Source organism: Acipenser ruthenus, chromosome 19, assembly GCF_902713425.1.
Source record: "Acipenser ruthenus chromosome 19, fAciRut3.2 maternal haplotype, whole genome shotgun sequence".
Classification (NCBI taxonomy): domain Eukaryota; kingdom Metazoa; phylum Chordata; class Actinopteri; order Acipenseriformes; family Acipenseridae; genus Acipenser; species Acipenser ruthenus.
Genome location: NC_081207.1, coordinates 21,792,964 through 21,820,872, shown reverse-complemented (window position 1 = coordinate 21,820,872; position 27,909 = coordinate 21,792,964). Strand labels below are relative to the sequence as shown.

The 27,909-nt window shown below is 36.7% G+C and overlaps 1 protein-coding gene across 1 annotated transcript in view; it reads right to left on the bottom strand.

The window, feature by feature from the left end:
- Positions 1 to 469: 469 nt before the first annotated feature.
- LOC117424596 (1-phosphatidylinositol 4,5-bisphosphate phosphodiesterase gamma-2-like) overlaps positions 470 to 27,909 on the bottom strand; it is a 51,417-nt gene continuing 23,977 nt past the window's right edge. The window contains exons 13-33 of the mRNA XM_034041105.3: positions 27,447 to 27,564; positions 26,662 to 26,830; positions 26,374 to 26,490; positions 25,803 to 25,886; positions 24,924 to 25,102; positions 24,053 to 24,247; positions 19,346 to 19,465; positions 18,245 to 18,425; positions 17,138 to 17,206; positions 16,416 to 16,525; positions 15,814 to 15,910; positions 14,532 to 14,598; positions 13,258 to 13,418; positions 12,209 to 12,311; positions 11,457 to 11,666; positions 10,931 to 11,070; positions 9,959 to 10,073; positions 8,957 to 9,124; positions 8,263 to 8,351; positions 7,599 to 7,789; positions 470 to 2,430 (exon numbers count right to left, since the gene is read on the bottom strand). Of these exons, the coding sequence (XP_033896996.1) occupies positions 2,388 to 2,430; positions 7,599 to 7,789; positions 8,263 to 8,351; positions 8,957 to 9,124; positions 9,959 to 10,073; positions 10,931 to 11,070; positions 11,457 to 11,666; positions 12,209 to 12,311; positions 13,258 to 13,418; positions 14,532 to 14,598; positions 15,814 to 15,910; positions 16,416 to 16,525; positions 17,138 to 17,206; positions 18,245 to 18,425; positions 19,346 to 19,465; positions 24,053 to 24,247; positions 24,924 to 25,102; positions 25,803 to 25,886; positions 26,374 to 26,490; positions 26,662 to 26,830; positions 27,447 to 27,564 (2,726 nt within the window). The 3' untranslated portion in view covers positions 470 to 2,387. The remainder of the gene's footprint in view (positions 2,431 to 7,598; positions 7,790 to 8,262; positions 8,352 to 8,956; positions 9,125 to 9,958; positions 10,074 to 10,930; positions 11,071 to 11,456; positions 11,667 to 12,208; positions 12,312 to 13,257; positions 13,419 to 14,531; positions 14,599 to 15,813; positions 15,911 to 16,415; positions 16,526 to 17,137; positions 17,207 to 18,244; positions 18,426 to 19,345; positions 19,466 to 24,052; positions 24,248 to 24,923; positions 25,103 to 25,802; positions 25,887 to 26,373; positions 26,491 to 26,661; positions 26,831 to 27,446; positions 27,565 to 27,909) is intronic.

The following is a 27,909-nucleotide window of genomic DNA, read 5'->3' as shown; positions in this document are numbered from 1 at the left end:
AGGTATAGACAAGACCCAAGAAGTACACTAAGAAGAGGTGAAGGAAAGCAGTAGATGTTTCTATGTGAAACACAAGCACAGGAAGCAAGACGAGAAAGCTGGAAACAAAGCCGTCAGTAGTTCATACGATGACACGTGTTAGGGTATATTCAGGTTGTTTGAAGCCTGTCCTGTTTCCCTATGAAATTTCAGAAACTCCGAAGTATGAATATGTTCACTTAGGTTACCAACTACCAAGTCTGGAAAAACCAGGCCAGTAGGATCAGTTTTCTTTGATGACTACGGTGTTAAACTAAATTTAACGAAGTACCATATTTTAATATTTCCTTTGCAGGCCAAAAAAAATAATGATGCCTTTCTTACCGAGAGCACATTATTCCCCGATACTGTAGATGGTAAAAGGATAATAATATGGACAAGATGAAAAAAACAAACAAAAAAAACACAGCAACAAGTCAGACCACACTGCATATGTCATTTCTTTTATAACAGTAAAATATTTATTTCACAATCTACAGCTGTTTTGTTTAAGTTTGCTTAGAACAAGACATTGAAGATGCTGGTCACTCGAGAATAGTTTTGTGTAACATAAGATTAAAAAAAAAAAGTTTAATTTAAAGTTCCTATCAGTTGTCCTAAGAATGTAGAAACACATCAAAAAACATTCTCTGCCTAACAGTAAAATAAATTAAAGTGTTGCAGAACCCCCTGCAGTGTTCACAAGAAACACATTACCTTTGTTTATCAAATTGTTGTGATATTTTTATTCACACATCGTAGACAAATGAACTGGGGAAATCCTTCCCCCCCCCCCCCCAAATTTTACCTGGGAACGTCCGTCATCAGAAAGATAATGTTCTTCTAAGCATCAGTGTGTCCTGCAACAATGCCGGCACTCAAATTGAAATTAGTAGCATATTGTGGGACCAGAAAACCAGCGAAGCGTGATCCAGCTAGACTGCAATGCTTAGAAGACTATCGCTTTTTTATCCTGCCGAACGTTCCAGAGCAAATGGTGAGAATTGTCCATGTGTGATTAAAAACATCAAGACTGGGCAATATGTTTTAAAATATAATGTTGCAATATGGACAACCCGGTACACAGCAAAGGTAACATAATGCATTTCTTGTAAACTTTACAGGGTGTTATGTAAAACTCGAGCATGTACTTCATGAGTTTTGGAGAATATAAGCAAACATTCAAATTGGCAGTTTTTACTTTTTGAATTCTGTGACAAAAGTTATTTTCAACATATATTTAAAATTGACAGTATAAAATAACATTAAAAAAGCATTTAAATTAGATGGTGCTTGTTTCATTTGGTGCAGTCTCATAAGGTTCCACTTCAATGCATTTTAATTTATGAGGAAGTAGCAGAAAGTTGCACCACTGGTCTTTGAACCAGGCCTCAAACACACACACTCAACAGTAAAGTTTAGCTAAATGTCACTTCATTCATGCAGCGCATACCCTGGGAAGCAAAAAGAAAACATAGGCAACATAAAATTAACTTATATTATTAAGTTTTAAAACTGGTTATTTCTTCAGAGGTAATAAATAATATTTTTTTTCTAAAAACAGCATTGGAATGAGGATAGAAGGCACAGTGGACAAATACACTAGCCTCTCTTGTCTTTTCTTCTGAGTTTGACCCCAGCTCAGTTAGAAATGAACAGTTGCTGATCTCAATTTGGTACCCAGTGGATGACGGGTCACTCCAGATTACAAACCCATCACAACTGACAGTATCTGTCCTCTCAGAGCAGTTTGCCTGACTGTAGCCAGTTCCTTTTGACATGAACTTTAATGACTCAACCCAGTACAGTCTACATAACCAGGATAGTTTGTAACAAACAGAACATTCAGTAACTACAGATACCTGTGTGTGTATCTCTCTCTCTCGCTATATATATATAACACAATAAGCACCTAATAGCAAAGTATGAAATTCTGGAGGACCGTATACTTTTCTAATTATAAAAAGACGCACAGATGTGCAGCACATATTATCAGAATGAAATGCTAAATTACCTGCATTCCACATAATTTTTTGTCCCGTAACACCCCAACCCCCACAAAAACAAACAGAAACATCCACTCTGGACCATAGTCCAGAGCTCCCATTTAAATAATCACTAGCAGTTACAACCCAATGATTACTAACTGGCCACACTGAACAGTATTATCACTGCACTGCATTGCAATAATATAATCACTGAACACAGGGTTTCTTTTGTTCCCATGTGCAGTCCTATTGAGGGAAATGTCTTCTTTTCACTGTCCATTGCAGAAGAGTCCGTGATTAAAGGCTGTCTTTAGGTGTTGAAACCACCAGGAACATGCAATTGCAAAGACTTGTCAAGTTTTTGTTTTAAATGGAAACTCTTCACGAGTAAAACTTGCTGTTATTGATTTTCTTCTCCTTCATCCTAAAACAAAAAAGAGAATGAATAAACAATACTCCAGTAAAGCCCATAATCAGCAAGTCATTAAAAAAGTTAGTGTCTTAGATTTAGCAAGGTGTCTCACTTTCACATGGGACTGGAAAACAAGTTATTATTAGCCTGAGGCATTTTGAGTATTTAGAAGTTATTTCTACAACGTCACCACCACATAGAAATTTGAAAGAAAATATTTAAACTACAGTAAAGATGGTCCTTCAGCAAGTTTTGTGGCAATCGGACAAGCAGTTTTCTCAATATAGGCAAAACTCTAAAATGTGACACACATATGTATGTAAGCCTGGTTCCACTACATTCCCTGGCAGGGATATGCATTCCTGACTGGGATAATAAAAGCATGCACACTAAATCCCATTTGTGCACAATAAATCCCGTAAGTACCCTGGATGGTCTCATAGTCACAAATATAAAACCTCTTGACCGTATTAGATTGTTGCATTGTTTAATATAATATACGATAAACAGGACCCAGGGTACAGTACTTCCAGAATGTTCTTCTTACTGTACTTAGACTCCTTTAGGTACAGTAAGTTCATACTGTAATGGGTAGAATGGCTACTTATTTCCAGAGTTGAACAGTCAAGGTAAAAAACAGTCCACTAGTCACACTTTAAAAAATACATCATGTATTTGATGTCTGCTGCTCTATTTGTGTATGTATAGTTTGGAACTCTTTGCACTATATTTAATGTTGTCAAATGACATTCATATGTAATGGACTGACCCTGCTACAGCACTTCCTTCCATCTGAAACTGCGCACTTCACAAAAACAGACAGACAGGCCATTCATATTCTGAATTTGTGCTAAGAGTGTCCTGTTCATCATAACTGGATAAGCGGTTCTCAAGACAGAAGTAAATATATCAGGGTGACATACAAACAGACAGGTGCCACATACTCTTAATTTGAGCTAAAGAAGTTTCGGCAGAACTGGACATGCAGTTCTCTAGATAAATACACCCACCCCTCGTTACACCACTCCACGCTATACTGCGGATTCAGTTATATCGCGGTCCTGGAGTTGACTCCCCATTTTTACTGTCTAACTTCGTATGCTTTAGCGGCAATATACATAGGCACTTAGAATTACTGTTCGTTTTATTTCGTACTGCACATCACAAACAGAAATATACAAAACAATTAAAAACAAAGCATTAATATCGTACTGTTATCATATACACACGCATTGCACAATAATACAAAATAAATTAAATATCTACTTGCTGAAGCGGTTTTTATTTTAGCCAACAAGGTGGTCACGTGTGGCAGCAATGCACTAGCAAAAGTCACAAGGCAGTGACATCAGCTCCCTAGTAACAAGCCTCCTATGTTGGGAATGGACTCTTGCAATGCAGCAGGTTTGTGCATTTGAGAAAGGAGAGGAATTTATGAAATTAATTGGAGACTGAAGCTGATGAGAAGCAATTACTCTCCGCAGTACGAATTAAAATGGCGTGCTGCTTTTTATATGAAAAATGAGAAAAAGCGGGTTGCGTAGAGGACTTATATTAGACCCTGACGCCCCCGATAAAACGAGGGAGTGGTTGTACAGTATTTGTTAGCCTATTTGTTTTTCTATGGGTCTCTCGCTATATCGCGGCCCTCGATATATAGCGGATTTATACTGGACCCTGACACCCGCAATATATCGAGTGGGTGGTGTACAAAAAAATCAAAATGTGTCATGCAAAACTATAAAGTGTGACATACTTAAAATAGGTACTGTACCAATGCCCACCTGCACCTTATATGCATACTACATCCAGCTAATGCAGGATACTAACCTTAACACTATTAGATGATGCCTTACTGGCATTTGAATTCACAAATTACCAGCATTCAAGATATTTCTGTTTATATTTCTTGTTTATAAAAAGGTAGCTTTACACTACAGATGTAGAAAAACCATTCACCACAGAGCAATGACATACATCATGACGAGAAACCAAAATGAGGCCCCAGATGATGACGAACTAGATTCTATGGTAACCACTTGGGCCACAAATGAATCTGCACCTAACATCTATAGAGGCAACTGACAGAAATATATGGCCTAATTTATCAAGGTCTTTTCACAAAGTTGGTCGTTAGTAATTTTGCAACATTAACAGTTCACTTCTCCTGTCACATAAAATGGTGCAAATCATAAATTTGTGTAAAGACCTTGACAAATTAGGCCACATATCAGGCTTATTGTGCGGAAAGACCACAAATGTCCTTAGACGCGCAACAGTAGTGAATTTATAAAAGTCATAATATAAAATTAGAAGATAACATACATTTCTGTTTTTTTGTTGTAACTTCTTAATATATACTTTAAAAACAGATTTACTTTCAAAGTGAGAACAAATAAAATGCAACTCAAAAAAACTATATTTGGATTAATATCTGTTTTAAAAGAAAATCTCCAATTTATAGGAGTGTGATAAAATTGATTTGTCTTTAATAGACAGTGACACACACCCTTTAAAAATAAAAGTGTATATTTTTGTGTGTTATAACAATATAATTTAAGGGCTACAATTATAAATAAAATGCAAAAATAAATCTACTTGTATATATAACATTTACCTGCTAAGGGAGGTCAGTGGTCACTGGGCTGGTAAAAGATGGTCGCTGCTATGAAATGGAAGTACTCCAGGGTGGAGATCTTTCTTTGTTTTTATATTTGAAAATATACCAAACAACCCGGGACTATTTATATTCTAAATCACCATACAAATGTGTCTTTTTTGATGCACTTTATCTGGATTTTATTTGTAATAAAACTGCACTTTATTGAATGCACTGTATCGCTGTATTTCTGCTTGAAAACTGTCCTCACTTTTGTACCAGTTCAAGTTCATCTATCTAGTCTAATGGAATTCAACTTTTTAGTAAAACCCTTAAAAATAAATACTGCTTGTGACAGAGTTACTACTGTGCTGTACTTAAAAGTGACAGAAATACAGACGTGCTCAAATTTGTTGGTACCCTTAAAGCTCATTGAAATAATGCTTCATTCCTCCTGAAAAGTGATGAAATTAAAAGCTATTTTATCATGTATACTTGCATGCCTTTGGTATGTCATAGAATAAAACAAAGAAGCTGTGAAAAGAGATGAATTATTGCTTATTCTACAAAGATATTCTAAAATGGCCTGGACACATTTGTTGGTATTGGATACAGCAAAAACATTTGTGTTCTCTTTTTAAAACATTTTTCCAGGAATGTTACCCCCCAGAGCCATCTGGACCTGAAGCTGTGGAGCTGTCACACTCTGAGAAACGAGCTCCTGGGGAGTGCCTCCATTGACATCTATGACACTTTAAAGAACAACAATGGCAAAAGTAAGTTTATTTGCAGAGAAGGTACACAAGAAGCAGTAGTACAGGTTAAAGGCAATGTTCAAATTGGCTGTTGAAATACCATTTTTGCTAGCTTTTCTTTAACTACATTCGCAAGGAAACAACCGACTCAGGTGCTGAGCGAAAGTGGGCTCCATGGAAGAAGACCCAGGAGGACTCCACTTTTGAAAGAAAAACATAAAAAAGCCAGACTGGAATTTGCTAAAATGCATATTGACAAGCCACAATCCTTCTGGGAGAATTCCTTTGGACAGATGAGTCAAAACTGGAGCTTTTTGGCAAGTCACATCAGCTCTATGTTCACAGACGAAAAAATGAAGCTTTCAAAGAAAAGAACACCATACCTACAGTGAAACATGGAGGAGGCTCGGTTATGTTTTGGGGCTGCTTTGCTGCGCCTGGCACAGGGTGCCTTGAATCTGTGCAGGGCACAATGAAATCTCAAGACTATCAAGGCATTCTGGAGCGAAACGTACTGCCCAGTGTCAGAAAGCTTTGTCTCAGTCGCAGGTCATGGGTCCTCCAACAGGATAATGACCCAAAACACACAGCTAAAAGCACCCAAGAATGGATAAGAACAAAACATTGGACTATTCTGAAGTGGCCTTCTATGAGTCCTGATCTGAATCCTTTCGAACATCTATGGAAAGAGCTGAAACTTGCAGTCTGGAGAAGGCACCCACCAAACCTGAGACAGCTGGAGCAGTTTGCTCAGGAAGAGTGGGCCAAACTACCTGTTAACAGGTGCAGAAGTCTCATTGAGAGCTACAGAAAACTTGATTGCAGTGATTGCCTCTAAAGGTTGTGCAACAAAATATTAGGTTAGCGGTCCCATCATTTTTGTCCATGCCATTTTCATTTGTTTTATTATTTACAATATTATGTTGAATAAAAAATCAAAAGCAAAGTCTGATTTCTATTAAATATGGAATAAACAATGGTGGATGCCAATTACTTTTGTCAGTTTCAAGTTATTTCAGAGAAAATTGTGCATTCTTCGTTTTTTGTGGAGGGGTACCAACAAATTTGAGCACGTCTGTACAATGAGTTCTGGTTGTAAATCTCCCTCCCGACCTGTGAGGGCGCTAAGCAGAAACAACAGTGTTCTTTGGACGGGCTGGTCTGACAGGGTCGGGAAGTCGGCCAGGCTGGATGAAGGTGAGACTCCGTTGCAAGAATGCATTGATCCGGAAGGTAAACGATGTGGCAGCCACAGATTGGTTGTGCTCGTTTACCAAGGGGTCATGTGTGACAGCATAAAAAGGGGACGGAGAATCGTAATCTGTTACTTCGTTTTGGGTAAATGTATTGGAGACCGGAAGGACCTGTATTAAATATACCGTGAGTGTTTTGACTTCGTTTGTCTAACTGTTACTTGTCTGTTTGTTAGATGGCTAAACACAAGTTCTGGAGCTGTCGCCAGAGGCCAGCACCCACCTGGAACATCACTGCACTAAATCACACTGTCGTTATATTCACCGACTAGTACTACTGCACTCACTAAAGGACTGGTGACTGGTGACCGTGTATGTTTTGTCTGTGTGTGTCTATTTGTTTGTGGATTCGTGTATTATCATTTGGGATATCCTCGTGCATTATTTATACAGAGCAGTACCAAGCATTGAGTACTCTATTTCATTATTGTTTTCTGTTAGTCAGTTTTGACTATTGGATTAAAAATAAAAGAACCATCATATGACCAGTACTGTGTTTGTCATTGTTTGGAGCACAACATCACCTCTACACCTGCGCACTATAACCCACTCTGCCACAGCGTGTCACCTTACTTCTGTTTACAAGTGTCCTGGATCTTAAGCAGCTGGATCTCATTGGTGCTGAACTCCTTCATTAGGTCGTCACGGTTGTAGGGTCCTCTGGATAAGTTCTGGTGGGTGTCATACAAAAACATCTCGTTGGACAGCACTGCCTGCCGCTTGCGGAGTTGAGTGGAAGAAGAATAGAGTTCCTCTTCTGCTTTCTGTGGGTAGCAAATAAAAAAGGGTTTAAAAATACAGCATTTACAGTTAATACTTGGGAGCCAGATGACTTCCTCAGCAATAAGAATTTGAACCTTCAGTAAGGAACTGCAGCAAGTTATTTGTAGTCTGTTTGACTTTAATCTATATATTTAGTTAAGGTTTTTAGATGGGGTGTGCACAGTACCCATTACCTGCACTCATATGGGTTACCCACAGTAGTGTCATGTTCTTGAGGCTTCTGTCCTTTATGACCCAACTTGACAAAGTTTTCAGCTTTGTTACTAGGAGCTGGACGAGCTTAGATGGACCAAATGGCCTGCTGTTGTTTGTAAATTGTGTTCTTATGTACTTGTGACATGGGTTACACTAGAAGAGTTGTAAAAAAAGCATTTCTGACAATGGTTTTCAATCGGACAGAGAACGTTGGTCATTTTGACACTACCCCCTGAGAAAATATTATACAGACTGTTACCTCAATTTGATTTATATCGATGAAGACCAAGAGAGAGGCAAGCTCAATATCTTCGCTGAATCCATTTTTCAAAGGAACTGATCTATAGCCTGTAAATGCAAAACTTGCCATGAACATCTTCCATAAAGGACATACGGCCATGTACAGTTCTAGCAGCAATTTAGGTGTCACTGTAAGGCAACACGGAATCTTAAAGTAACGTTTTACATTTCTGTAGGTTCCATCTGTCAGTCATCGCTATATGACGTTGCAACGGCAGCTCAGTGTATTATTATTATTATTATTATTATTATTATTATTATTATTATTATTATTTATTTATTAGCAGACGCCTTATCCAGGGGGCCTTACAATTGTTACAAGATATCATATTATACATATTATACATTATATCACATTATACAGAGATCACATTATTTTTTTACATACAATTACCCATTTATACAGTTGGGTTTTTAGTGGAGCAATCTAGGTAAAGTACCTTGCTCAAGGGTACAGCAGCATTGTCCTCCACCTGGGATTGAACCCACGACCCTCCGGTCAAGAGTCCAGAGCCCTAACCACTACTCCACACTGCTGCCCCAATTTTAAATTTGTTAGGAATATGGCAACACGACCTACATAACAAATGGAAGTGCAAGTAAGACTTATGGGATTTTTTTTGTTAGCTTGAAGCACTCTAGTTAAACCTTACCTGTCCTGATGCCTTTGACAGGGAAAGTGGCATGAGCCAGAAAATTGGGGTCACTGAACATGTCCTCCTCATGCACCACAAAACGGAGAAATGCCATCTCAGGTTCACACACCATGAACTGTACAGGCTCCGGTGGGGCTGGCCAGACTGGGTTCAGTCCATTGTCACCTGGAGGATTGAAAAGAGATTGTAAACCCCAAAAGAACAAGGACTTTTTGATGACACTGTGAGTAAGTTCAAAAGTGATCATAGAAACAGCTTCCTAATATGCTACCAGCGTGGCACTTTAGGATTTCCTGCCCTATCAGTGACAGAAACAACGACATTATAAGAGTATTTACTATATTTGACAAGGTAAGATCAAATCACTTTTTACATAAGGAGCACATTACAGCTGTGAAAAAAACCCTGCATCCCTCTATCTTAGAACTCAGTTATGTATGGGGTTTAATACAATGCTCCCTCTATTTAAAAATAAATGAAAGTTCACATACTTTGTTAATTCATGGTCATGTTTACGGTTAATTTACAGTGTTTGAACTTTTGAATAACAGGCAAAAAACCTTGGTGCTTCTACTGTGCCTTTGAAAAAATAGAAATTTGACATTGCGCTATTAAAATGACTGTTCAAGCCTTTTATACCAACCAAAATCAAACTGTTGATATAATCTATGTGAAAAGAGTGCAGTGATAATGTCTCAATTTGGACATTGAATCACAAGAGTTTATTTTACTGTTTTGTACTGTCAGCTTTAGAAGCAGCACTCAAATCCCTTTACAAATATGTATATAACAAATTACAATTTAAAGGAAGATGATTTCTAATGTATGTTTCATACATTTATACAGGTTATGCTTACTCTAGTTTTTGCTAGGTTGCCAACTGCTACAACCTTCATGCTTTAATAATATATTTATGATACGTGATATTGTCAAATTGGTGAAGGCAGTAAAAGACTTGACTATGTAGAAATGTAATGTTTTTATCCTGCTGGTACTTACTTTTCACAAGTGTTTTGAATTTGTTTTCTTCTGAATTAATTCCACACAGTTCTACTTCCACAAAAGGACTGGCAATGCTCCTTCCTTGTCTGGGCAGGTGACGGGCACCAATAACCTTCCAAGAAATATTTTAAAAGAATTACAATACAATACAGGTCCTTCTGACATCTCATTTAAAGTGAGAAGTGGGAATTTCAATGAATTAATTATGGATGTTTTCACTGCCCTCCAAAGCTAATTTGTGTGCACGCTTTGTTGTTATTTTTATAAATGTAATTTCTGTCTTGGGGTAAGACGCATTTACAGGGCAAAGAAAGCTGCTGAATTACTTTGGTGTGGACCAAGAAAGCATGGTAAGAACTGTTTTTGAAAAGCGGTTTGCAAATTGTCAAATACTGTAGTACACTGCTGGGGTTTGCAATCATTTCCACTGATTTTCTTTGTATAGTATACATGCAGTACCATACTTTTGTGTCTCAGACACTGCTGTAGCCTGACTGTAATTCTGTGTAATCAGACAGTGAGTACTTCAAAGATCTATTTAAAGTATACATTCTCAGCTTGGAAAATTATAGAAACATAAATGTTCCCAAAACTTATTAATAAACCCTATTACTAAAGCAGGCTCTTGTATTTAAACAATACTCTATATAGTGTATTAATATATTTAGAATACAGTATTAAGTCACAGAAAGTAAAATAGTAAACAGGTAATTGTATTGGTAGAAAAAGAATGGTCCCGCGTTCTGTTCTTATTTTCAAACCTTGCTTTCCTGGCCTTTATCGCATAAAAAATGGTAACAAGGGGTGTGCGTTTTGAGGAAGCAAAATTATCACTACTGGGTTTCATTTAAGTGCACTTTGTTAGTATAAATGAAACCTGACTTCAGCGGAGCGCTAATCTCTAAAGGGCCCTTCACATACAGTACTTTACAAAGGCTTGGGTTTTCTGTTTCAGTGATAGATTCTTACTCGTATTGTTATGATCTGATCAACAGTATTCTTCTCCTGATATGGGTCATAGGATTCACTTCTTATTAATTCCGGCTGCAGCACAAAGCCACTTCTTCCATTCTGACTAAACAAGGCATGGTTTAACTGCATGTATTTATCTAGGAAGAAAAAAAACAAAATCAGTTATTGCATAAGTAAATATTTAAATAAAAGTTCTGATTTTCCCTTTAAGAGCAATTTTTATTTATTTATTTATTTTTTTAATTGTTTAATAGTTTCAGCATATTGATAACGAAATAGGTTATTTAAATAAAGATTTATTTCCGGGATGTTCTTTTGTATTATTGGATTAGAACCAGTACACTTTTTATATTTGATTCGTAGCACATGAGCTTATAACAGAATATGTTAATACAGTATTCTGTTAACATCGTTTTTATAAAAGTGAATGCTTTAGAAAAACAATGGCTTTGCTTTATACACACGACTATATAGTAGTAGGGGTCTAAATGTTCTGAATAACCTTTCTTATCCCATTCCTTACCTGGTGTCTGGAAGTTAAGAGCCACCATGTGACATCCACACATCCACAGAGAGTAGGGGTCATAGTTTGAGGAGTCCATTCTTTGACCTTTGGGGTAGATTCTGCTCAGTGCCTTTTGGTTGTACCTGAGGAAGTCCTTTGCTTTTTGCCCCTTTGCATTGGGGACCTTGTTTTCCACAAAGGAGCGGATCTCCTTGTAATCATATCTTGCTGTAAAGACGATAAGACAACTATACTAGAACAAAAACAAATGTATTCCCGACTAGAAAAGATGATTTGCATCCCTTACCTACAATAGTGTAGAGCTAGCATGCTTTGCTTTTGTATAGGTTGTGGTTTTCTATCTTTTACACAGAACATACTCTAACAAGGGTCATAACCGACTCTTATCAATGTACATGCAGTGCCCTAAAGGAAACTTACTCAACATTTAAACAGAACATAGCCTGTTGTGTTTTACTTTCACTTCTCAGTCTTTTTTTGTTGTGTTAAAATATTTTCACTGGGTTATTTCTGTTTTAAATCTTTGGACTTGTTTGGTGCCTTGTGACTTCATGTGTGTAGTCCAAAGTCACTCCAATGGCGTAGCTACAATCAGACCACGTGATCAACAGCAAACTGTACAATACCAGGAAGTAGAAGCTGACCTATATCGTTGGATTTGAAATATAATACAAGGAAGCTGATTTTGGTTTGCACTCCTTTAAATTACTACTGCTATTATAAAATGTAAGGTAATTCCCAAATCTTACTAAAGTTATCCTTGTCTTTGCTCCTTGGTTGACAGTAGATTACAAGGTCAGATATTTCAACTGCGACATCGTCCTTCTTCTCACACTGTTTCTTCTGGCTGATCTGCATTAGGGAAATGCAACATCAAGTAGTTATTAAACCTTGGTTTTACAATCGGTCTCGTGATTTGTTAAAACACCATCACGTGACAGATTGTAGTTTACACTATAACAACTGCCCTGACCTGCTCATGCTACAAATCTGGACAATTTTCTTTTTTTTTTTTTGCAGAAACGTTTTTACCTCAGCTTTCATAAGACAAGCTTCAATAAATTCTAAATGAAAAATAAGCTAAAAACACAAAAGTAACAAAAACAAGCACCAGCAAAATCTCTGCTCTAAAAACTCAGATTTAGAGAAGGCAAAAAGAAATACGGGCTTCAAGAGCTGAACCACCTTCTGCAAGAGCTCTTCGATGCCACCTGGAAACCAAATGAAGATAAAAGCTGTCTTTTAAGGTTTAATAAAACATTTATGAACTGGATATCTTGTGTTTCATGGGGGGGAAAAAAAATGGTGTCCTCCAGGGGACAATGTTGTCTTCAACCTTTTCCACTATATGCCTCATCTCCAGTCCATATCTGTATTATATGAAACTGGTTTCATTAACTATTTGTTCCACTGTGTTGTGGCTGGTGTTTCTCAATCTCTTATTGCAGGTGGTTTTCTAAATCCAGTGGGCTCACACAAGCACAGTGATAGAGAAAGGCAGACATTCAGAATACCCTTATACTCAGAATAATGTTTAGGCAAAATATTACACTAATAATATGCAAGCTACATATTCCATAAATTGTATACATGATATTCGCAACACTGTTTACCTTTCTATGTTGTGCACATACGTGAAATACTTATTCACAATAGTGAGTATTCAGAATAATGACAGAATATTATCCTGTATGTAAACATACTGATAATTTACATTATCCTTTTAAACAGTCAGGATATCAGGTCCAAGGTCAGCAATTCAGAGACTGCAGTGAGCAACACACCACAAATACAACACCTTATATTGCTTGCTTTTTTCCTTCTGTGTAATGTCCCACACGATCCTGTACCACTCAAACTGCTCCTCCACTGTTTCTGTGGCGAAATCAATGGCCAGCTTTTCCGACTCGTTAGGTTGTAGGGTGAATGCAAACTGCATGCCATTCTTCATTTGCTTTGCTATTTATAAAACAATTGTACAAACATTAGTCATTTTCAGTCAGTAAATGCTCACTTGGTGATGCAACTGTGTTCCAAGTTTAACATTTTAAAATGCTTATTCTGCAATTTATAATGATCTCTGTATGGTTGTTTTTTTGCACTCTCGGTTGTTTATTTGACATCTCTAGCAATAACTTCAATAGATACACAATGGTCTGTATTTAATTAAAACGATGGTGGCTCCATAGCCATTATAAAGTATAGCTATAGCTGCGCCATGAACTTTGATTTCACTCAGGACAGACTTTCTCTGACACTGTCTGGTGAAGATCTGGCAGGTAACAAAATGTCAAAGATTTTTTTCTTTTCCATTAAAAGTAAATAAAATAAAGCAAATTAAAAACCTTAACCAGTGTTTCTCTGAAATTCTCTCTCTCTCTCTCTCTCTCTCTCTCTCTCTCTCTCTCTCTCTCTCTCTCTCTCTCTCTCTCTCTCTCTCTCTCTCTCTCTCTCTCTCTCTCTATATATATATATATATATATATGACTGAGTTTGAGCTGGCAGTTCAAGGTTTTGAAAAGAAAGGTAGTTTTATCAATAAAGAAAATGCATTTCCTTTTATATTAAACAAATAGCAATATATTTCCAGGTACTAACAATTTGTATTTCATGCTAGGGGTAGCACTAAGTAGTCGACTAAAAAAAGTCTGATCGCACACTTCCATTTCAAAGCAGCTGCAGCTACATAGCATGGTTTTGTGTGTTTAAAGTGTACAGCAGAGAACTAGCAATGTCAATATTCAGCTGTTAGAATTAAACAGAAAGTAAGTGTGAAGTGCACAGGTTTCAGATCAACGGAAATGCATGTTTGCAATCCTTTAAATTGTGGTTGCAATCCTTTAAATAAAAATTACATTTTAGAAGCTACTTTAGAAGCTACATTTTAGAAGTTTTACAAAACTGTACATACACAAAACAAAGAACCAGACATTATCAAATACAAGATGTTTTTTTGGGCTTGACTATTCGACTTAAGTAGTCATTCTACGCCTATTATGTGTATTACTTTGTTATAGCCAGTATCCAGATCAAATAACCGCTACCCCTACCCCAAACAAAATGTATCCTTACAAACAGTGCACTTTGAAAGGTCCACTATTCCTTTACACAGCTCTCCCAGTGGATTGTCCTCTATTATCTTTTAAAAAAGAAGAAAGCAATAGATTTAGAAGAATATAGCTTGAATTAAGTTATACCTAGGTCACAGGGTTAAGTTCAAGGCAACTTGCATTGTAAAAAATAAACAGTGTAAACATAAAATGATTTCTAAGATAGGGACGTGAGTCCGGCAAGGGTGGAGACAAAATACAAACATTTCATTTCGACAATGACACAAAGATGTACCTTGAAGAAGATTTAACTAACAAAATAATTTCACTAATCTAATACGTATTACCATCACTTGGTAGATCTCACATTTTCCGACCATGAATGAGGCACACATTTTGCTAAACGAATATATGATTTTGAATGGTATTTTGTTCATAGCATTTCTAAACTATGAAATTAGCAAAATGTACAGTATCTCATGCTCTTTTTCCATGCTGTACTTCCAACTAAAGAACATGTGAGTTGCTTCTTGGAGTCTGAATCCTTGTAGGGGAATCAATTCAGAAGATTACATTTTTTAGACAATGACTCTGCCTGACCGCATTTTATAATTATATATTTCTCCAGAAAAAAAAAACAAAGAAAAAACACCAAAAACACTTTAAATGTTTTCCATTTATTTTCTTTAAAAGAAGAAGTCAAATTCACAGTACCCATTACTGCTTTGCCTATGACTGACATGTATTCAATGCTAACTTAATTCCTTCAAATTGATCAACTTTACGAAAGTTGACTGGAAGCACAGCATTGAAGTACTGTATCTACAAGGAGTGTTCAATAAATTTACTTTAAACAGCTTCAAATTAAAAAATCTAAATCACCATTACCATCATGTGTGCCTTTTCAAGTAGGAAAATCTGAGACCAACAAAGCTATAGTAATATATTTATATTAGATAATAAGAATAATTTTGTTAGCACCATGTACTTTAGGTTAAATAGCACCAGTTCAAAGGATACACAATATTGCTCCCATCTTACATCACAGGTCTCTCCAAGGAATAACCACACTGAAAATGTGAAGTTGCCAGGTGACATGGTTTAGGAGAAGCAGCAGTGAGGATCTGAAAATTCATAGCCCCCCCCCCCCCCTCACAAAGACACTTGATAACATAAAATCTTAAATTAAGTTTATATCTGGCGTGGGATAGTGTGGTGGGAAAGAAAGTGTGATTTTACAAAACATTTCACTCCCGCTAAGACCTGGGCTCTCTGGTTTCAAACTGGTTTTGTATGTGAATTACCGGGTTGATAGGACTCTCATTCTTCTCAGCGGTTACCTCCTCTACATAGTTTGCTGGGAAGTAGTTCTGAACTTTTCCTCCGTAGTCTCCTTTCCACCTGCACGGACAGTGAAAGGGATTTGCAATCAGTTTTAAAGCTAGACCATGCTGGGACTGGGAGAAAAATACAGGTAGAACCACAAATGCAGACGAGCACGGGAGAGAATCGAGTGAGAATAACAAATAGGTGGACCCACTGAATTCTCAGGGTGCACCATCCTGCTGCCTGGAAGAATGAAGACGCTAATTCCAGGACTGTAGCCAGAGATCTTAACAATGCCACCCAGCTTTGGGATAGATCGGAGTAGACCGAAGCGGCTCATAATTCAGAAAAAAAGGACTGAAAGTTATTTCAAGTGATCTGGGTAGATAGGGACGTCCAATTGTTATAGACAAGATACTGGCTATTTAAATATGTGTTTCATTAACTGCACATTTCAGAGCTATGTAGCTAGTGCAAGTGCAAAACAGATTAATTTTGTTAGCTACAACTACTTTAACACATAAACCATACAAATATGTTGCTGACAGAACAGGCCCTGGAAAGCGAAATGGCTTCTTACCAGTCATTGTTGTCTTTGACTACATTGTGAATAAGGGCTCCTTTACAGAAATTCAGCTCATCATCTCGTTTTGGTCTGTAGTCATAGAGTGCCTTCACTGTACTCTGAGCCTATGAAAAAAAGGAAAAAGAACCATTTCTTTAGTTTTGTATTGAAAATCATCAGAAGACATGACTAACAGAAACGTCAACCAGTAGATCAGCAACATGCATCAGCCACAGACAGAATTAGAGCTATGTATCAGTATGACATCCTTAATTCACAACAATACGAAGCTACAAATTAACTGTCAGCACGCTATATGCATGCTGTATGCTTTAAAACTATTGTAAATCTTTTTTTAGGCTATGCAATTGGAGATTACAGTGACGATTCCCTAGCACTGAAATTATGAAGTTGCAAGCTGAAATGGTTTATGAGATATTAGCAGATTTACAAATTAATACAACTATTTTCACAGGAATGCTTTTTTAAAAAAAAAAAAGCATTATATTATCATTCAGTACTTAATGAAAGATGTCTTAACAATGTACAGAAGACAACATGACAAATAAAAAATATTTGGCCTATTCTCATTACTCAAGACAAGTATATGTAAACCATTTAAAATATTGAATTTGATAATTTCTTCTATGCACATGGTAAGATTTATTCTAAAAATGAATGCACATTTGCATAGCATTTGAAACCCATTGGCCTAGTTTTTAAGAATGTTATCTTACCAATTTTGGTTCTATTTCGTTAGGCTCCACATACATCTTGACATCATAGATAGCTCCAAAATCCTTATTCTGCAAACGACACCAGATACTGTTTCACAAATGTGCCAGTACAAGCAGCTTTAACAGACACAGGACACACTACTCACTCTGTGGCAACAGAAAGGGTTTGCTCTATTTCAATGACATTACCAGCCGAGGATCCTGAGGTACTTGAACTCTCTATTAATCCCGCTGGTGTTTTCCACCGAGCGTGACTTGACCCCTTTGTTAACATTACAACAGGTATTAACATACAGAATGCCGATCATTAAAACAGAGCCTGTTGAGTTTTATAATTCTGATTTATCACAGTGTTTTGTTGGATTGTTTTAACATGGCTACACTTTGCTAATCCAATACCTCATTATCTTATTAGGGTTGTATCCTAAAAACACTGTGATCTATACCAGAGGTGTTAACATGTAGATTGTTCTTTATTTAACATGCTTCCCAAAGCTGTCAATTCAAAATTAGAGAGATCAGTATGAAGAAAAAAAGTTCACATATATTAACAGTATGTACAGAATAGCATAGAATGAGAAATGGAAATGAATAGACTGACAGACATGTTCATATATCCCCACAATCTGACACTGTCAGTAACTAATGTTAATTCCAAGTTACATGACTACTGGATAAATGGCTCTCCAGATACACTGATATTCCCTTTCCAGGGGATTTCATGCCCAGTCGGAAATAATAACATTAAAATATATGTCTAAAAAATACAGTTGTAGTCGTAGCTGTATTGCATTAATATAAAATGCATGTCTTAAATGACTCAACTGAATTCTGCATGTGCAGTAAAAATTAAATTCTACTCAATTCAAGAAGCATTCAGTCCAGTTTTGTGAACAGTAAATGTCCTTTTTTCTGATGTCCTGACCTACTTTAGGAGATCTATTGCTCTGCTTTCATTTAAGTTTAAATCAGCATTGAAAATACTCATATTAACTCTTTTTGCGGTATAATACAGGTACTGAGAAGTGCCATGTGGTATGCATGTGTGGGGCACCATATTGATGGGTCGAGGTTTTTAATACTGTGTACTGTATCAAGCTCTCTTACCTCACTGAAGCGATGCAGCAGCTCCTCAGAGACTGGGTAGCGCAGTTTTATCTTACGGTACAGGGGCTTTTTTCTGAAGTAATTTACAAGTTCCACCAAACTCTCGAACTCAGTTGAGGATCCTAAAACATACACGTTGCCTTCTTTCTGGATCCTGCAGTGCTTTACTTTCCCATCACCTCTGTGAGATCACAAAAAAAACATTGTACTTTTCTAATGAACGTTTTTTTACCTACATGTGTGTCTCTAAGGAGACAACACTGGGGAACTATATACTATATTTCAGATGCAAGGCTGTGACATGTGTCAAAGCCTAATGGTGCCTAAGAAGGTCCTTAGCAAGTTTCACCACAATTGAATAAGCACTTTTCTAGATATATGTAACAATGTAAGTTTAACATACAAGGGGTTATTTTCAAAAAGTGTCATTTTCATTGTCAAAGTGGGACTTATCAGACAGTAACTGTAGACATCAGAGTGTATTAAAATTCAGTAAGCAGTTTTATTTACTACGAGTGGCCATCAGCCTTCAGGTTTTCAGACACCTTTTTGCTGGAATTGTTAGCAAGTATAGCAAATAACTATCTAACATAAAACAACAATAATGACTCATATAGACACACATAATAGGACATGAATTGGAAACATTCGCTGAATCATTATATATATACTGTATATATACACACACACACACACACACACACACACACACACACCAACTTTCATCTACACCCCTTATCGTTCGTAGTTTGTTTGATCACCCTCCTCCCCTGCCTCCACCTTGCAGCGTGCCTTGTCTAAGGGGAAGGTGGTCTCAAGTGCCACTTGTCCTGCCCGCTGGCTTAGTTTTCATCTAATTCATATAGTTAGTTGATTATAGTTTTGCCACTGTTTGGGCCAAATTCAAATATCGAATCATTATCGGGCGTGTTTATTTGTCAATTCAATAAATCATTCATTCCATTGGTGGGTGTCTCATTTCTGAAACAGTTGGGAAATACATATTGGTGAAATGAAAATGATATTAAGTATCCCTTTTAAGTAACAAAGGCAACACAGTTAACTATATATTACTTTGCACATAGGCACAAATATATTCACCTGAATGTGATGGCAAACGAGTCAGGTTCTTCTCTCCTTCGGATCAAGAAAGCTCCATCTCGTGGGATTCTCATCAGCATGTCCTCTGCTTCTCCTCGGCTCAGGTTGTTGTAGTACCATCTGAAAGAGGAGCACAGGGGTATGAACAGGGGAGGCCGCAATCCAATGGCATAGCATCTGAATGGCATCTCTACATGATGAATTTGAAGGACATGTCCTAATTATATTAAAAACGAGCAGTGTCAGGGAGTAACATGTTGCACGTACTGTAACACATTACTGTAATCTAAATTACATTGCAGACAGGAAACTGATTATATTTAATGTAAGGAAGAAAATGTAGTTACCTTTCGTAACATTTAAAAAAAAAAAAAATGAATACATTAGTATTCATTTGTTGCCATTATTGAATTGATGAACTGAAGGTTGTGGTTTTTTAGCCATTGCTTACAATATGACATTAAGCAGACATTTTGTGAACAAATAAATCTCTATGGCACGGCATTGTGCGTTGACCCACTTTGCCACGTAGAGTTGTATATACAGTATATAGAAAGATAAAGCTTTCAATATCTTTGACAATGAGGTACAGTGGTGTAAACTCTGTTCATTCATTTTAGATCATTTGGCTAACCTACATGGCTGTCTAGTGTGTTTAAAAGGAAGAACAGGGGATCTTTTATCTTCAGACCAATAAAAAGTGTCTGAATAAAAGTTTCTATGAAGTTGAATTGCCGTGTATTTTGTGAACTACATTGTAAAGGTTGTGTTCATTTTGAACTGGTGTATTTTTTTTTTTGTTATACTGCACTGATAACCTTTAAACTAGCGTTAAAATGTGAACTTTCTTCATATTAGTGAATGGGAATTTTAAATTATTCCAATAAATATTATAAAGAGTTTTATAATGGCAATTTTGCAACAAAGGTAGGTGGCAGGCAGCAATGCAGTACAATTAGCTGCTGGGCTGCAGCAGTGTTGGAGCAGTACAGAATGCATTGTTGTCTCTAAATGACCTAGAAAAAACATGCTTAAACTATTTCCTTTATTGAATTCCGTATGTGTGTTACAGAATGAAATTCTAACTGAAGAAAAACTTGCAAGCGGTGTTTCGTTTATTAGGGAACACAGTTGCATACACTTCAATAAATAAATAGGGCAGCAGTGTGGAGTAGTGGTTAGGGCTCTGGACTCTTGACCGGAGGGTTGTGGGTTCACTCCCCAGTGGGGGACACTGCTGTTGTACCCTTGAACAAGGTACTTTACCTAGATTGCTTCAGTAAAAACCCAACTGTATAAATGGGCAATTGTATGTAAAATAATGTGATATTTTGTATAATGTGAAATAATGTATAATGTGATCTCTTGTAACAATTGTAAGTCGCCCTGGATAAGGGCGTCTGCTAAGAAATAAATAATAATAATAATAAACTTTACAATATTTCTGTCAGCATACAGGGTTTGTGTATGGGTCCAGACAAGCTCATATATTTCACACTTAGCATTGATGTCTGGAGATGTCCGTTACAATGCGCTCCATTTTAATGTTAAAAATTGATTGGTTGCTTGGCAACTACAGTATGATGAATCAGTGTGTGGTAAATTGTGCTGTGTGACTGTGCCAGAGTGGCAGTACACAGTGGTCCAATGCATGAAGATAATAAAACACAGCAGTCATTATTTGAGAAGTTTTGTTGGACCTAGTATGCCGATTCCTGTGAATTTATATCAGGCGCTTTAATGGTAGCTACCTAAATGAACAGGTTTTATTCAGATAGAGGAGAAAAGTGGTTTTCTGCTGTGTCCCCCTTTTCACATACCTACTTTCCTGAACTTGTCCTACTCTTAGTAATCAGGGAACAATTTATTTTCCAGGGACGAGACTGGTACAATACTACACATTCTGCTATTGCTTGTCATGTGACATCTTACATTTTATTTAACAAATGACTATAATATATATTAGTTTATATATATATATATATATATATATATATATATATATACACACACACATATATACACAGTGCCTTGCAAAATTATTCAGACCCCTGACCAATTCTCTCATATTACTGAATTATAAATGGTACATTGAAATTTCATTCTGTTTGATATTTTATTTTAAAACACTGAAACTCAAAATCAATTATTGTAAGATGACACTGGTTTTATGTTGGGAAATATTTTTAAGAAAAATAAAAAACTGAAATATCTTGCTTGCATAAGTATTCAACCCCCACACACTAATATTTGGTAGAGCCACCTTTCGCTGCAATAATAGATTTAAATCTTTTGGGGTAAGTATGTACCAGCTTTGCACACAGTGTCGGAGTGATTTTGGCCCATTCTTCTTGGCAGATTTGCTCCAGGTTGTTCAGGTTGGTTGGACGACGCTTGTGGGCCGCAATTTTCAAATAGTGCCACAGATTCTCAATGGGATTGAGATCAGGACTTTGAATGGGCCACTGTAGGACATTCACCTTTTTGTTCTTGAGCCACTCCAATGTTGCTTTGGCCTTGTGCTTGGGATCATTGTCCTGCTGAAAGGTGAATTTCCTCCCAAGCTTCAGTTTTTTAGCGGACTGAAGCAGGTTCTCTTGCAGTATTTCCCTGTAGTTTGCTCAATCCATTCTTCCTTCAATTTTAACAAGATGCCCAATCCCAGCTGATGAGAAGCATCCCCACAGCATGATGCTGCCACTACCATACTTCACTGTAGGGATGGTGTGTCTTGAGGCATGGGCAGTGTTAGGTTTGCGCCACACATAGCGCTTTGAGTTTTGGCCAAAAAGCTCAATCTTGGTCTCATCATACCCAAAACCTTTTCCCACATCGCAACTGGGTCACTCTCATGTTTTCTGGCAAACTCCAGACGTGCTTTCAGATGGTACTTTTTGAGTAACGGCTTCTTTCTTGCCACCCTCCCATACAGGCCAGTGTTATGCAGAGCTCTTGATATGGTTGACTGGTGCACCATTACTCCACTCCCAGCCACTGAACTCTGTAGCTCCTTCAAAGTGATTGTTGGCCTCTCTGTGGCTTCTCTCACAAGTCTCCTCCTTGTTTGAGCGCTGAGTTTTGAGGGACGGCCTTTTCTTGGCAGTGCCTGGGTGGTGTGATGCAGCTTCCACTTCCTGATTAGTGATCCAACTGTGCTCACTGGGATATCCAAACACTTGGATATTATTTCCACAGCACAGGGGTTGAATACTTATGCAAGCAAGATATTTCAGTTTTTTATTTTTCTTAAAAATATTTCCCAGCATAAAACCAATGTCACCTTACAATAATTGATTTTGAGTTTCAGTGTTTTAAAATAAAATATCAAACAGAACGAAATTTCAATGTACCATTTGTAATTCAGTAATATGAGAGAATTGGTCAGGGGTCTGAATACTTTTGCAAGGCACTGTATGTATATATATATATATATATGACTGCAGGTGCATATAAATAACAAGGTACTGCAGGAAAATAACAGATCTCCCACCATGGATATACATAACTTAAATCACACTGATATGACGTTATGACTATTTATAATAAATACAATGACTACCGTTAACAGCATTGTCTAGTAAAGAATTGCATCCAAAATGCCATTCTGTAGGTTCAATATAACTTTTATTACCTTAGCCAATCAGTCCCATTACTATAAAAACATAGGGCAAGACTACCTACATTCACAGTATCAGAAATAAACAATTGTAGCAAAGGTTTCATTTCAATCAAAAGTAGGTTATCATATACAGTACAGATATTACAGTACCAGCATGTGTATGTACAGGTGCCTCCACAATATACAAAAGAACTCACACAAAACTAATATATATTTTACATCTTTTATTAATTAAAAAAATAAAACACAGTAAAATATGGTACATACATGAACTCTCAATGTTTTTGTCTTCTTTAAATAAATTATATATATATATAGTGCTTTTAGTTTATGAAAATACTAAACTAAGAATGACTTTATGTAATTGAATTGCCCTCTTCTATATTGTATTTACACAGAATGCTTCAAAAGTCAAATGACAAGTTCAGGGATAACACGAGTTTTTAAAGTACATGCCCAGTAAATAATACTTAATATGAATTGCTATAATTCCGTAGGTCTCACATTATGATAAACTTCTATTTGATATTTGAATATTATTTTTTTCAAAGTTGCTAAAAAAACAACATTTATGGATCGCTGCTTTCAAATATTTCACTCCGCAATGACATTATCCTCAGCAGACCATCCACAAGAAATCCTTTTCACGGCATCCAGCAACTACTTTTGTCCGGTGGTTTTACAGTATCCAAGTCAATCTCTATGGTCTGCTGTTGCTACAGTACCATGTTTATTGCTCCATGGGACATACTTTGCTATGTTAATATTTCCCATCACTAGGTTACAGTGTAGTAATCAAAGCACAGTGTAAGCATGGTAAAGTATGGTGATACATGGTGACAAAGGTAACATTTTGTAGGGGGATATTTTTAAAATCTCTTTTCATGCAAAGTCCTGACACAGTTTAATGTGAGAGGTTGTTTTAGGATGTGTACTGCGGACCACTCTTGACTCTGTTAAGACCACAGAACTCTAGCAGTGATCTGTGTTTCATTTCAACCCAGGTGGTTAAAGCTTAGCGTGCTGCAACAAAACCACCTAACTCGTAGCACATTTAGACATAAAACGGTATGTAGTTTTGGACTCACTCTTTGGATTCATGTGGATTAGGTCTGGGGACTGCATCTGTTAATCGCAGGTCAAATTCCTGACAGCGAAGCGGGTTCTCCTTGTAATGTTGGATCAGGCTGTACACACTGTCAAAGTGGAGGTTGTCAGTCAGGAAGTATTTAGTGTTGCCGTCTGTAGAGCGAATTCGGCAATGCTGAACTCTTCCTGCCCTCCTAAAAAAAAAAAAAAAAAAAAACAGAATATAAAAGGGGAGGTCACAAGTATAGAATAAGAAATGGCACGGGGTAGTTTAATGGGAAATTTGATACGTTGTATTTTAGCAAATTAGATGTTGGTATCATGGTAAAGTATATATATATATATATATATATATATATAGCATTTTAAAGAGGAAAAAAACTGATGTGTACCAAAAGGTGCAAAATCAAAAAGTAAAAGTTATGTAGGTACACAACAATGTGAATAATTGATTAAAAAAAAAATTGTATCAGGACGTTTTGGACTACAAGTCCTTCTTCAGCTGGATGGAAAAAGCAATGCGTAAACAAGTGATTTGAAGTTTTTTTTTTTTTAAAGACAACTTGTTTTTAAGGCCCAATAAAAGTTTTAACTCAGAGAAATAACCTGAGCTTTTTCCATTGCCTTAATTCTATACTCTGGTGGCTGTAGTACTGTTGCAGGAAGGCATGGGAATATTTCAAGCTCTACAAAAGTGTAATAATGTTTTGATAAAACACACACACTCCCAACCTGGCTTTGTAAGCTTTCAGGAAATGAGGATAATTTTGAATGGTCTTTAAATTAATTTTGTCACGAAAGATAAACAGGCAGTATAAAATGAACGTGCGCCAATGTTTGCAATATTTATGATTAATGAAAAAACAATACCAAAATGATAACGTATTATCATTCATGAAAGTGTCGCTCTCCCGGACTAAGAAGGTCCCCTCCCTTCCTCCAGACTCTGCGCAGAACTCCTGGAGCAGCCTCTCAGCCGTCTGTCTGCCCTCTCTCATCCTGCCGTGGAACCACTTCTCTGTGAAGTGCAGCTCTGTCTTCTTCACATTCTGAAAATACACTGCTGTTACACTCATAACACATGGTATGCAAACCTGCTTTCTCCTTTTTATAAGTTACCCTCAGAATAGGTTATTGAGTGTTTAAAATGAAATTAGATTTTAATACATGGTCAACTATACAGGCAGAGTTGATGTAATAGGATTGTTCCTTTTATTTATTTTTTTGAGGCTCACAAAAGAAGTCATTCGCCTTTTCAATTAACTTATTTATTTTTGAGCCAATTCAAGTTCTTTATTGAAAGACGGTGAAACTTGTTAATCGTGCAGTGGGTTGTAGGGGCTTTGCTACTTTACCAGCAGCTGTCCAAATGCATCCAGGAAAACTACAGCAAATTACATGGGTGTCAATTATATCTGACGCTTTCATATTGTTGACTGGATACCAGTACCTCTGCCCCACTCAATGACGGTGTGTCGTCAGCTCAGCTGGTCAGAAACAACTCAAACTGAAAGTACAAAGATGTACTCCAAAAGGTGAGTGATTTATTTCAGTATGTTGTGAGCCCCTGAAAAAACTGTAATTACATAAATGTTGAAAAGTAGCAGGTCTGACGTGAACGGTTTACTACACATTTCTTTTTGTTTCACTCGCTTCTTTAGATTTTCCCTGTTGATGGCTTGAATTGAAACACATATGGAATTTCAAAAGGATATAAATGTGAAAACTAAAATAAATCAAAAAGACTACCTTGTTCGGGTCTTCCTCAGAATCATACTCTTCACCGTAAAACAGCTTGTCATCGGCAATGACACAGTAGTGACGATTCCATTGCTAAATGCAGGAAAACAAAATAGAATCATCACCATTTTCCCAATGGATTATTTTACTTTTTTCCCAATCCAAATAAAAACTGTGGATTCATCAGAGTAAACACAGGTCAACTGCTTATAAGTTAAATAAACCCACAATGAACCCACTTTAATTGTGCCTCAATTGTTTAAATAATTTAATAAAAACTAGCAACAAAACAACCCAAGTTTCAATTTACGCTCTAAAATCACAATAGTTCACTGATTCAACATTACTTATCCATTATAGAAAAGATCTCCCAACACACTATTTAATTTGTGTTCTTTTTTTAAATTTAACAATGCATTTTAAGCAGACAAGACAGCCTTAAGCATTAAAAACGAATAAAGAAAGAGGTTTTGTTTAAGACTTTACTATATTACAGAAAGTGAACTGCCTGAAAAGTACAAGACACTACTGCACAAGTCGCTGGTGGATCTCTGTTCACTCACGGTGGCTTTGTTTGTACCTGATCTACTGGGTCCCAGATATACAGATCCCCCTGCTTTGTGCTTTTACGTAGATCCACCCTGCTGACGTAGTCATCCATGACGTTATCTTCATCCATAGAACTCAGTTTCTTGTGCTGAAAAATAAATACATAAATATATGCATTATGTACCCAAGAATTTTTTTTCATGAGATTTCATAATTTTCTCAATCCTGGTGTCGTAATAATATTTAACGCAGTTAACTTTGGTCAGAAGTAAGTAGTACAGTTCCAGTTTTATAATAATATTCTTGGAGGTAGACCCACCTTGATAATGATCTTCCGTTTAAGCTGTGTGGGGGAGGGCAACTGATCTGCAAAAGCTTCAATGGGTTCGGTCAGCAGCTGCTCCCCAAACACCTCTTTGAACTTGCTGGAAATGTGGCGCTGCTGTTCCACACAACAATGCTCCTCTACGGACAAAATCAATGGGAACCTGGAGGGAGCAACACAGGTGTGGGTAGTCATGATGCTCAAGCACAAAATAGATGGATATGATTTTCTCAGTTAATCCCTTTATAAACTTCAGTGTTGTCTAATGCTGAAATATAATTATTTGGTGTCTTTTGACATTATTTTCGACTTTATTTTAAAATAATGAGCGTTGCCTTTCCTTTTGATCTCCTGTATGAATCAGCAGTGATGGGAAAACTGCTTTTAAAAAGTAATCCATTACAGTTACTTGTAAATGTAATTAGTTACAGTTACTCATTACTTTGAATTTTTTTTTGTTTTAAACTATTTACAGTTTCAAATAGTTACTTCTCAGGCAGTTTATATTTTACACAGATCTTCTTTTGGTTTGGTCCGGCAGCAGCTGTAAATATTCTTTGAAGATCAAGCTATTAAACCCACTCATTTCCTCCTGACACCATTTTCAAGCAAGATGATATGAAAAACATGTTCATGTGACATGTAAGGTTTGGCTTGCACTGCTGAAGAGCTTTCTGATTTCCAGATTATGCATTTCATTATGTGTCTGAAAAAGGAACCATTACAGTTACAAGTTACATATTCTGTATACTGGTCAAAATAAATTCTAAAATGCTTACTCAGATGTGACAAATGCATGATCATTGATTGCTTTGACTACGTCGTCAAATTTAATCTTTGTTGTGCGTGTCCATCCATGGTAGATAATAGGCTCTAGTGGACCATCCCAACAATCCACTGGAATACAAAACAGAATTAAACAGTTAAATTAAACTCAAACAGTATGTCACTTACTGGAAACATCCTATTGGCTGGTTTTACATGCCCAGATCTGATCTAATCCTGGACACCTAAGGAAAGGTTGTCCAAGATAGCTACTAACCAGGGCCTTTAAAACCAGCTGTAAGAGTTGTATCATTATATATGTGAATACACGTGTTATCCTCCTGCTCACAATTCCTTTTTTCCATTTTTACTTGCATTCTTACATTATGTATGTAATATAACAGGAGTCCTCCAATAACCATTAATAAAATATAATTGACTTATTATATTACCCAGCAGTAAGTATTTTGTTTTATT